Below are 12,117 nucleotides of genomic sequence, written 5' to 3'. Positions count from 1 at the left end.
AGAAACTAGGTCAGGGGTACTATGAGATGTACTACATTCTGGATTTGTCTCTTTGTTTCTTCCTCTCATTATTTATTGCTGTACCCCATGTGTTTCATGTGAACTGGTAATTAACTCTCAGGGCTTGATTAGATCCACTGTTTTGGCAAGAATATTTTGTAAGTGGTGCTGTGACTTTATATTGCACAACTTTAGGAAGTACTCAATGTCTTTTTTTTCTTTTCTTCTGGTTGTTCACAAAGACGTAGCCTTTTTTTTTTTTTTTGAGGAAAATTAACCCTGAGGTAACTACTGCCAATCCTCCTCTTTTTGCTGAGGAAGACTGGCCCTGAGCTAACATCCATGCCCATCTTCCTCTACTTTTATATGTGGGATGCTTGCCACAGCATGGCTTTTGCCAAGCAGTGCCATGTCGGCACCCTGGATCCAAACTGGCAAACCCCGGGCCGCCGAGAAGCGGAACGTGCGAATTTAACTGCTGTGCCACCGGGCCAGCCTCAGACATAGACTTTTTAAAAATTTATAACATTCCTGACTGCCATCTTTGCTGCATTTATTCATAGAATTTTAGAATAGAAGAATCTTACATTTTATCTAGTATAATGGTTTTTTGAACACATAAGGAAATTAAAGCTCAGGTAAGTTGAGAGAATTGCCTAGGATCACATACCTAGTTAGTTGTAAATTTAATACTGTCCTAGAAATCTTCTTTCCTGACTCTAGTCCAGTATTATTTCCATTTTGCCATACTGTAATTTTTAGTATGCTTTTAAAATCTATTTTACTTGCCTCTAAGATATTCTCTAAAAGTAGAAGGGAAGTGGAGTGGGTGATATTTTAGTAAGGGCAATTAGCATAGATGTATTTAAATAATTTTATAGTGTTAAAAGACATTAAATATCAATATAAAGTATTACAATTGTTAAAGACCTCTCCTAAACCATCATAAAAGAGGTTAGGAATTTTGTAAGGGAATTAATACCTGAGTATTTGTTAATACTAAGTTAAAGACTTTCGTAGATTGTTTTAAGTGTATTTTTACCCATTGTTTTTGTAAGTGTACCCCAATAGTCCAACTGTTTCTTCACTTTTAAATGTAATAGAAGAATGAAATTCCCTTTTTAAATAGTATTCCATAAATCATGATGTCATTGGAACTTTGGTTTGAAATGGCATCTGCTATGTTATGAACTTACGTATAACTGATCTTTGCTTCCTCCTTCTCACTCAAGAGTCTTGATGAAATCTCCATCTCCAGCACTACACCCACCTCAGAAGTACAAAGATAGAGGAATTTCACATCCTAAACGAAGCGCCGATGACCGATCGGATCAGTCTTCTGTGAAGTCTGCGGACAGCAGTTACCCAAGTCCTTGTGCCAGTCCTTCCCCTCCGCCCTCAGGAAAGGTAGAGTATCTGAAGGGCGATACAGAGGGACAGGTTTGTAGCACATCTAATGTTACGTATTTAAACAAAATTATAAAACAGTTCTACTTTTTAGTTGCTAATCATGGCCTCAGTTCTAGATATAAATTGAAGCTGGGAAACTTGAGACACCTTGAGTAAGTTTTTTAGCTTTTCTTTCTTGTTAAATATTTCTAGTTATTACCATCTTGAGGTGTTTTAAAATGATCATTAACTGATGGAATATAGCTAGGCACTTCATTATTTCCATTCTGTATCTTTAGAATCTTTTTTTGTTAAAACAAATAACAAGAAGATTATCTTAAATTATTTTTAGTTTATAATTTCAGAATTGAAAACAATGGTTTCTTTCAATTGTTAATTGATTTCTCCAAATCAATGGTTATATTAAAAAATACAAGACAGGATAGGGATAGGAAGATGGGAAATGTTGATAGGGAATTGAGAACTATGTATCTTTTTGGGAATTTGTCACATGAATGATTTCAAATGTTTAGAATATGTTTACTTTTACTTTCCTGCATTGTTAGTACCCGAGTGAGTACTTGATTAGGTTTATTTAGTTATATTCTGGTGAAAATGTCTGCTGAAACACTCTTGTTAAATAAGATGAAAAGAAATGTTTTTGCAGATTTACACCCTTAGGTTTTAGGTTTTTTATTTTTAAATATCTTTATTAAGGTATAATTTATACACAATAAAATTCACCAATTTAAACTGTACAATTCAGTGAATTGTATACAAATGTATGCAATCGTATAACCATACCACAGTCATGTACTGAACATTCCCGTATTCTGTGGCTCCTGGCAACCGCTGAACTGCTCTCTGTCCCTTGAGTTTTGCCTTTTTGGGAATTTCCTGTAAATGGAATAATATGTATGCAGCTTTCTGTGACTGGCTTATTTCACTTTTGAAATTCATCCGTATTATTGAGTGTATTATTAGTTTATTACTTTTTATTGTTGAATAGTATTTCATTCTTTGGATGTACCACAGTGTATTTATCTATTTACCAGCTGATGGACATTTGGATTGTTTCCACTTTTTGGCTATTATGAGTAAAGCTGCTCTAATATTCAAATACAAGTCTTTGTGTGTAAATATGTTTTCTATTCTTGAATAAATACCCAGGAGTAGGATTGTTGGGTTGTGTGGTAAGTGTATGTTTAACTTTACAAGAAATTACTCAGCTATTTTCCGAGATGGCTGTATTATTTTTCATTCCCTTCAATAATCTATGAGAGTTCCATTTGCTCTATATTCTTGACTTACTTGCCATTATTAATCTTTTTAATTGTAGCCATTCTAGTGGGTATATAGTGATATCCTATTGTAGTTTTAATTTGCATTTCCACAATGACTAATGATGTTGAGCATTTTTTCATGTGCTTTTTGCCATTCTTGCATCTTCTGTGGTGAAGTATCTGTTGAAATTTTTGTTCAACTTTTTTGGGTTGTTTATTGGTTGTTTGTCTTTTTTTATTTAGTAGTATGAGTTTTTAAATTACATCCTGGATACAAGTCTTAATTGTATATGTTTTGCAGATTTTTTCTAACAGTCTGTGTTTGCATTTTCATTTTCTTAATGGTGTGTTTTGAAGAGTGAATGTTTTTAATTTTAATGAAGTCCATTTAATCTATTTTTTTCTATTTTGGTCTCATCTATTTTTTTCTGTTATGGTTTATATCTTTTGTGTCCTAAGAAATCTTTGTCTAACCCAAGATTACAAAGATTTTCTTATATTTTCTTCTGGAAATTTTATAGTTGGAGCTCTTACTATTTAGGTATATGATCTATATTGAGTTAGTTTTTGTTTATAGTATGGATAGGTCAAGGATCATTTTTTGATGTTGGCCATACAGTTGTTCCAGCACCGTTGTTAAAAAGATTATCCTTTTTCCATTGAATAATTACCTTGGTACCTTTATCCAAAATCAACTGACCATAAATATGTGGTCTATTTATTGGACTCTCTCCTGTTTCATTAATCACTATACTTCTCATTTTGCCAATGCTACAGTGACTTGATTATAGTAGCTTTATACTTAGTCTTGAAATCATTTACTGTTTTTTCTCCAACTCTGTTCTTCATTTTCAAAGTTGTTTTGGTTATTCTAGGTCCTTTGTACTTTCATATAAATTTTAGAAAAAGCTTGTCAATTTTTACAGAAATTTTTTTTTGTATTTTGAGTGGAATTGCATTGAATCTGTAGATTGATTTAAGGAAAATCGACAACAATTTTTAGTCTTCCAATCCTTAAGCATGGTATCTATCTGCATTTATTTAGATATTCTTTAATTTCTCTTAACAGTGTTTTGTAAAGTTCAGAGTTGAGGTATTATACTTTTTTTGTTAAATTTATCCTTAAGTATTTTATATTTTTGATTGTGCTTTTTAAAATTTTAGTTTCCAGTTTGTTGCTAGCATATAAAAATACATTTGAATTTTGTTTATTTACCCTATATCCCATGATCTTACTTCATTTATTAGTTCTATTAGCTTTTTATGTAGATTTCTCAGAATTTTCTACATGGATAATCATGTCATCTGTTAATAAAGGTAGTTTCAGTTTTTCCCTTTTCAATGTGGATGCTTCTAGCTGAAACCTCCAGTGAAATGTTTACTGAAAGTGTTGAGAGCAGACTTTTCTGCCTTGACCTTAGAGGGAAGACAGCTTTAGTTCTTTCACCATTTAGCATGATGTAACTGTGGGACATTTCCTTTAGGGTCCATTTTGCTGAGAGGGTTTGTTATGAATAAACCCTGAATTATGCTTAATGCTTTTTTTACATCTATTGAAATGATAACACAGTTCTTTTTTTCGGTCTGTTATAGTGGATTTCATTGATTGACTTTCTAATGTTTATACCTCACTTGGTCATGATGTATTATCCTTTTTAAATATTGCTGGATTTGATTTTGTTCAATCAAAAATTTTGTCAAATGAGGGATCTTTGTTCATGAGGGATATTCTGTAATTCTCTTTTCTTGTGTTATCTTCGTATGGTTTTGGTATCAGAGTAATGCTGACAACCTCATAAGATTAGTTGGGAAGTGTTCCTTCCACTTCAGATTTTTGGAAGCGATGGGTAGAATTGGTATTATTTTTTCCTTAAATGTTTGGTAGAGTTTACTAGTGAAGACATTTTTAGCTTTCCCTAGTGTGTCTTGAATCAGTATTATGCTACTTCAGGTATAGTTTGAAAATCTTGCAGCAGTGTACTTTCATTTTACCCTTCTGTCCTTTGTGTTAGTGGTTTCATACATTTTATTTCTACATGTTATAAATACCACAGTGAATTATTTTTCACTTACATAGTCAGCTATCTTTTACCAAAAGTGAGAAAAATATCTTTTATATTTACTCAATATTTACCATTTCCTGTGCTCTTTATTCTTTTATGTTGGTGAGAATTTCTATCTTGGGTCATATCCTTCTCCCTGAAAACCTTCTTTTAACATTTCTTCTAGTCCAGATCTCCTGGAAATGAATTATTTAAGCTTTGTCTGAAAAGCCTTTTTAACTTTTATTTTTGGACAGTTTGACAGTGATTTTCTTTCATTACTATAAAGATGTCACTCTGTTATCTTCTGGTTTACGTAGTTTCTGATAGAAAGTTTACTATTATTTTCATCTTTGCTTCTTTGTATATAACATCTTTTTTCCTCTATCTGCTTTTAAGATTTTCTTTTTATCACTGTTTTTCAGCAATTTGTTTTTGATATGACTCGATTTGGTTCTCTTTATATTTTTTCTTCAATCTGCATATTTATAGTTTCCATCAATTTTAGAAAATTTAAGACATTTTTCTTCACATATTTTTATATCTCACCTCCTCCCCTTCCTTCTGGGACTCTGGATACACAAATGTAAGTCTACTCGATACTGTTCCTCTTCATTTTTTTCAGTCGTTTTGTCTCTTAGCTTCATTTGATACAGTTTCTATTGCTGTATCTTTAAGTTCACTGATGTTTTTATTTGTAGTATCTAATCTGCTGTGCATTCTTTCTAGTGTATTTTCACGTCAAATATTATATTTTAATTTCTAGAGTACCTTTTGAGTCTTTAAAAAATACCTTCCATTTCTTTTCTCATCATGTTTAGTTTCCTTTACCTTCTTGAATATAGTAATAGCTACTTTAACATTCTTGTCTCCTAATTCCATCATCTGTCAGATCTGAATCTGTTCCTACTGATTAATTTTTTTCCTGGTATGGGTTATATTCTGCTGTTTCTTTATATCCTCTTAATTTTGTTTGGCTGCTAGATTTTTGTTATATTCCTTTAAATAGTGTTAGACATCGTTCTGCTCCACAGTTAAGTTAGTTGCAATCAGTTTAATCCTTTCTATATTTACTTTTAAGCAATGTTAGGGTGGGTCCAGAGCAGTTTTTATTCTGGTACTAATATCATTCCAATACTAAGATGTGACCCTTCTGTTGTCTAATGCCCTTAGGTATTACAGATTATTTGCATTCTAACTGGGGATAACATGAAAGATCCCCAACCGTGTGTGAACTTTGGGACTTTTTCAGTCTGCTGGTTTCCTTGGGATCTTTCCCTGGCCGGAGGTCATTTTTTCTCACTCATGTGCAGGTCAATACTTAAGCCAAAAATTTGTGGGGACTCTCTGCAGTTCCCTGGGACTTCTCTTTCCACGTAGCTTCCTTCTATCTAGTACACTGCCATGCAAATTCTAATGACCTTGGCCTCTAAACTCCAAGCTCCATCTCTGCAGTTCAGCCAGACCATTGGATTCTGTTTGTGTTTCCCTTCCCTGCACTGTAGCCTGGAAACTGTATCCAGGCAGTAAGCCTGGGCAATTTCTGTTTTGTTTTCAGACTTTGAAAGTTTATTAAAATATTTTCTGAAAGTACATTTGGAGTATAAATCAAAGTTGGTAATCCAGGATCTTTTCTTGATAATGGATTTTGAATGCTCTGAAAATGAATACTTGGTTTTGGCTCTTAACCTTGTTTTAATTCACCCTGTGAAGGTTTTCAGGCATGATAGAGCTGTTTGCATTTGTTGAGTATTTGGTAAAATATTTTGGTTTATATGTTTATGAAGATGTTATTTAATGGAGCCTGTTGATTTCGAAAGGTCAAATTACCTTTCAAGAACTTATGCAATTTTTTTATAGGGCTCAAAATCTCCTTCACCAAGACCAAACATGCCTATTCGATACTTCATAATGAAGAGTAGCAATTTGAGAAACCTTGAAATTTCTCAACAGAAGGGTATCTGGTCTACAACCCCTAGTAATGAGCGGAAGCTAAATCGAGCCTTTTGGGAAAGCAGCATGGTTTACTTGGTATTTTCTGTTCAAGGATCTGGACATTTCCAGGTGAGCCATCCTGAAACGCTAAAATGGGGTTGTTCTGGCTGCAGGTTAGCACACAGAGATAAAAACAAAAACAAACCAACCCTGGCTTTTTATTGCATCAGAATGCAAGAGTGCATTTTGCTTTACTGAGAATAAGGAATGTGCTGCGCCTCTTCAAGGGAATGATAAATAGGGGTCCCTTTGTTTTTGCCTTGTCTTACTAGAGCATCTCCAGATAAACAATTTCTCCTTCTGAAGACAGCTTTAGATTTACTATTTCTCAGGTGGATTAAAAGTAATGAGAAGCTTTACTTTTGGTAAAATGTTTATTTAAATAGGCCAAGGAAGTTAGTATTGACAATTGAGAAACTGAGTGTGTTTCCTAACTCATCTTGACTTATTTGAATTTATAAAGTAATGAATTTATTATTTGAGATTATTATTAATTTTTGAAGTAGAAACTTAGAGATTAGATTGTATCCATTTATCATGGAATAATGTCAGTTTAGAGCTGTTGATACATTATTTAGAAAATATTTGTTCATATTTAAAATTATGTTAGAAGACTGGAATTGGTCTTTCCTCTGAAATTTGCTAATACATCTTATAAAAAACACTTAAATAGCTTATTTTTTGTTTTTGTTAGATAGCTGTTATTTTTATATTACATTTTTATCTTAAAATTTAAAAAAACCTCAGAGCTTTCTGGGATAAATTGAATTCAGACATAAAATCATCCTCACCTTCCCTCTTCCCCCTCATTTTGCCCACAGGGATTTTCTAGGATGTCTTCTGAGATAGGAAGGGAGAAAAGCCAGGACTGGGGCTCCGCTGGCCTGGGAGGAGTGTTTAAGGTGGAGTGGATACGAAAAGAAAGTCTTCCCTTTCAGTTTGCACACCATTTACTCAATCCTTGGAATGACAACAAGAAAGTCCAGATAAGCAGAGATGGGCAGGTATACAAGGCATTTAACATTTTTTCTTTTACTTTTCTTTTTGTTTTGCTATTATTATTCAGTGATTTGTTTGAGGAGCAAATGTAAGAATACAAATTGTATATTCCATATGCACGTGGGAGGTAGTGGTTCAGATTTGTAAGAGAGCTAGTAGAACCCTACTTGCAAATGTGTCTGACAGAGCTCATTGCTTTTTTAGCATTTTGTAAATTTGCCTTCCCTCTGTCATTGCATATATAGAATCTTTCATCAGTTACTTCATGGAGGCTCTTGTTATCTTACTGACTAAAGATTTGATCAAAACTAAGTGTAATTCTGAAGTAATGTAAAGTCTAAGGATAACAACAGTATCTAACTTCTTTATGGCTTTAACTAATTATGTAAAACAACCTTTTTATATTTTTGTGGCTTGTTTTATTTATTTTATGTTTTGCTTTGCCTTCATGAGGCTGCTGACATGCATTTTAAACTAGTTAAGGTAAGGGAATTAACATATATATGGAATACTGGGCTAGCTGCTTTATATGAGGTAATTTCATTTAATGCATAAAATGAGTTATTAGCTCAGTTTTATGTAGGAGAAAATAGACTCAGAGAAATTAGCCTTGTTTAAGGTCACACAGCTAATAATTTATTTGAACTAGTGTGATTCCATTCAGTCACCATATGAAAAGTGTTCAGGTTCTTTTTAAATGCACGTCATATCACAAGAGAAGTATAAATGACATTCTTTTCAATTGTATAAGAATATTTTCACTTTTACTATATAATAATGATTTTGAAATAAATCTAATTCCTAACATAAGAATATTATGATATGGTCATCTAAGATAGTTTCTTGAAAAAAACTCCCAAAACATCTAATATGTTAGGTTTCACAGTAAACCGTTGGAAGTTCAAGCACAGTGATTTTGCTAAATCTCCATTAAAAACAAAATTCATTATTTCTAGATAGAAAACATTTTTAGGAGAACTCCATGGAAATCTCTCACCATTTTGTCACAAATGCTTGTGATATTTGCAGGTTAACTACAATCTTGAAGTTTGGAAGTCAGCTCTGTAAACCTTCATGCAAAGAATTAGAGCAATACATACCATATGATTTTAGCATGTTCTGGTAGAAAAGTGAAATTTAAAGTGAGTTTCTAACATTTTTATCAGTATAGATTCTGGTGATTAAAAAAGTTTAACCTAGTTCTTTTTATGTTTATTCTCGCTTTTGATTTATCTAGGAACTAGAACCTCAGGTTGGTGAACAGTTGCTGCAGTTATGGGAGCGCCTTCCATTGGGAGAAAAAAGCACAACTGATTGACACTCAGGTTATACCATGCTTCACTTTGAGTGCTGGCCATATTTGTGATCATTAGGGATGTCTCTCAGATTATTTATCTTTTCTTTTCTTTTTTTTTTACCCTTCCAGAGTTCTTAGCTACGGAAGAACATCATGCCTGTTTATAACCACTGAATGCACTGACTTCCAAAAACTGAGATGGGGTTGTGTGTTATGAATGGGCTTTTCTGGTGTAGCATGTTGTTTTAGAACCACCATCTTTATATAAAAGAGAAAAGGATAACTTTAGTTTTTATAGTGGTCATAAGGAATGATTGATTATGTAATGTTTGTTAATTGTATGTTTATAATTTAATAAAATAGTAGTTTCATTATTTGACACATCAGTTATTTTAAACATTCTTAGTTTGAAGTTAAACATTTCATTTGTTTAAAACACTGACTTATAACTCTTATTTATGATTTTTTTAATGCAAAATAAATTACTTTAAGTAAGGCCTGAATATATCAATACATCTGAGCACCATTTTAGAACAGTCAGCTCTTAAGATTTATCATTAAAAAACAAACAAGCAAACAACCAAATTCTAAAAATGTCCCTTTAAAAATAGTGTGACTGATTAAGGACTATTCATTCTGCCATTTTTAACCACAAGGTACGTTAAGAAAAAAAAGGAGGGATGTTCTTTTTCTGTGATTATGAAATGCAGTAAAATCTGAAGAAAGGCAGAGTTTCTCTCGGTCTTTGATCAAATCAGATTCAGTGTTTAGTTTTATTCCTGGTCTTGCGTCTTGTAACCTGATGTGTACCATGCCCCTTCTTTCCCCCCATGGTAGAACCTTCACAAATCTCATGTGAGCACAGTAATTATGACCTCTTGTTTTGGCTTGGGAAACTTGATTTAGACAAGTTAAAAATTTAAACAAGTTATACAAGTTAAAAAAAAAGCTCAACATTTAATGGTGGCTTGATTGCTGTATGTCTTCCAAACTAAAGTCCACAAGCACCACAAATCTAAATGCCTTCTGTGTGTTTTCTAGTATTTCTTATCCTACTTATATTTTTAGATATGATTTCTCTTGTTGTGCATTTATGGTTTAATAAACAGGGGATAATTTTTTGTAACCTGTGTTAGTGCCAACTCTCATTTTTCTTTGCCATCTCAGAATTGTTTGGTTTGATCTCTTTATCACCATTGTCTATAAAGTTTCCTAAAATCCTTTTCTAAGGGAAGTAGAGATACAAGGAAAAATGCAAGAAATGCCTTGGTTACTGAGCTCTAAATATAACTAGTTTGATAGCACTTCTCATGATACATTTGGATCATTGCTGTATAACAAAAAACTAACATGAATCTAATTAAAGACAGAAAGAAAACTAAGTCCTCTGCTTCTGTATTTGAGAACAAAGAAGCAAAAAATCACGGGTCAACATAAAATCTTGAGAACCCTTGTACTTTCTCTGGGAAAATATTATATGTTGGTGCATTAGTTTAGAATGTCAGCTGTGATTTTTGCCTGTATTTGTAGTTGTTGGGGTTTTTTGTTTGATTGTTTTATACTTTGAGACATATCTGTAAATTGAGCCTATGTGAATTATGTTCCACTGTATGTGTATTACAGTTCTTTTGCTATTAGGGCAACTTATGTTTTTCTGATAATGTATATACACATTGTTTAGGTATATATCTAGCAGTTCACGGTGTTCTAAATCTGGAAGTAAGGACTTTTAAAAAATAAAACTTGTTTTAATTTCCATCTGTTTTATAATATCAACCCTTGAATGTAAATGAGTTTGTTGATATTTAATATGAATACAATTTGAATGTAATTAAAATGCTGTTTTTGGAAGAGATGAACTTTAAATATGCTTATTAAATGAAATTCTATTAAATTATTTCTGTCTTGTTATTTCTGATACATATAATAGGACCAAGGTTACAATGATCAGCAATATCCCTTGAGATCTTAGTGAATTTCAACACTTTGAAGGATAAAAGTAAATTGATATAGAAGGTGATATTTTCATATCAGTACTCCCCTTAAAAAAATTTGCTTTATTAATACAGGGGGATGGAAAAAAATCTCGACGTGTTTTAATATAAAATCTTTTGACTATTAATATATGCAGCCATCCACCTTCTGTTCTCAGTTAGAACACTGCATTATGGTAATGTGCTATTGCATCCACTGAACAACTCAACCTCCCTCTACCAATTACAGCAGATAGGCAGTGAGGAAAGAAGAATGTCAAAAGCGTACTTCAAGAAAAGACAGTTTCAACTAAGATTTTGTTCTCAGTGACTCATTCTTCACCATTTAAAATCTTATGTATTGAAACAGAGAAAGTCTTGAGGAATAAGTCACATGAGCTTCACTTCTGAGTCAACACCAGGGCAAAAATATTGCAACTGAACATGTAGCTCACAAGTGACCACACCTTCCAGTCTGAGATAGCTTCCCCTAGCACAGATCCTCACTGTGATTCAGAACTCTCCACAATTCCTCTCTACCCAAAGGACTGCACAGTGCGGTCTATGCCCAAGGCCACTGGATGCACTTTGGTCTTTCCGGCCAAATGTGAAATTTCCACTTGGCTGTCTAATAAAATCTCAGGCTCTGCACATTCAGAATTGAACTACTATTCTTTCCCCAGAACCTGTTGCACCTAAAGCTGTCCTCTTTTTCAACTGATGCTGGTTCCATTGTTTTGGTTGCTCAGGCCAGAAAACTCAAGAGTCATCCTTGACACCTTTGTTTCTTTCAATCCAATCCATCAGAAAATTTTCTTGGGTCTACCTGCAAAATACATCTAGACTCCAACCAACTGTTTCTCACCACATCTGTCATAACGACTCTGGACTGAGCCACCATCATTCTCACCTGGATTATTGAAATAGCTTCCTAAGATGTCTTCCCTCTTCTACCTCTCCTCCCTGCCACCAATCTATTTTCAACACAGAAATCAGCAATCCTTTTAAAACACTGGATCAGTTCATATTACCCTGCTGCTCAAAACCCTGCAATGGCTCCCTATTTCACTCAAAAGCCAAAGTCCTTATAATGGCATAAACCCCTTATGTGATCTGGTCCTCCATTATCTCTCTGACGT

At 33.3% G+C, this 12,117-nt stretch overlaps 1 protein-coding gene across 4 annotated transcripts in view; it reads left to right on the top strand.

The window, feature by feature from the left end:
* The window catches only part of YTHDC2 (YTH N6-methyladenosine RNA binding protein C2), a 75,963-nt gene extending 65,064 nt beyond the window's left edge, over positions 1 to 10,899 (top strand). For 2 of the 4 annotated variants that reach the window (XM_023617857.2, XM_070233229.1), the window contains 5 exons: positions 1,233 to 1,407; positions 6,575 to 6,778; positions 7,531 to 7,713; positions 8,946 to 9,033; positions 9,135 to 10,899. In XM_023617857.2, the coding sequence (XP_023473625.1) occupies positions 1,233 to 1,407; positions 6,575 to 6,778; positions 7,531 to 7,713; positions 8,946 to 9,026 (643 nt within the window). In that variant the 3' untranslated portion in view covers positions 9,027 to 9,033; positions 9,135 to 10,899. Of the gene's footprint in view, positions 1 to 1,232; positions 1,441 to 6,574; positions 6,779 to 7,530; positions 7,714 to 8,945; positions 9,034 to 9,134 lie in introns of all 4 variants that reach the window. The other 2 variants (XM_023617856.2, XM_023617858.2) reach the window with 1 other exon arrangement.
* The last annotated feature ends 1,218 nt before the right edge of the window (positions 10,900 to 12,117 follow it).

Source organism: Equus caballus, chromosome 14 (assembly GCF_041296265.1).
Source record: "Equus caballus isolate H_3958 breed thoroughbred chromosome 14, TB-T2T, whole genome shotgun sequence".
In the NCBI taxonomy this organism is placed as follows: Eukaryota; Metazoa; Chordata; class Mammalia; order Perissodactyla; family Equidae; genus Equus; species Equus caballus.
The sequence above is the reverse complement of the archived record's forward strand: the minus strand, read 5'-3'. Positions and strand labels throughout refer to the sequence as shown.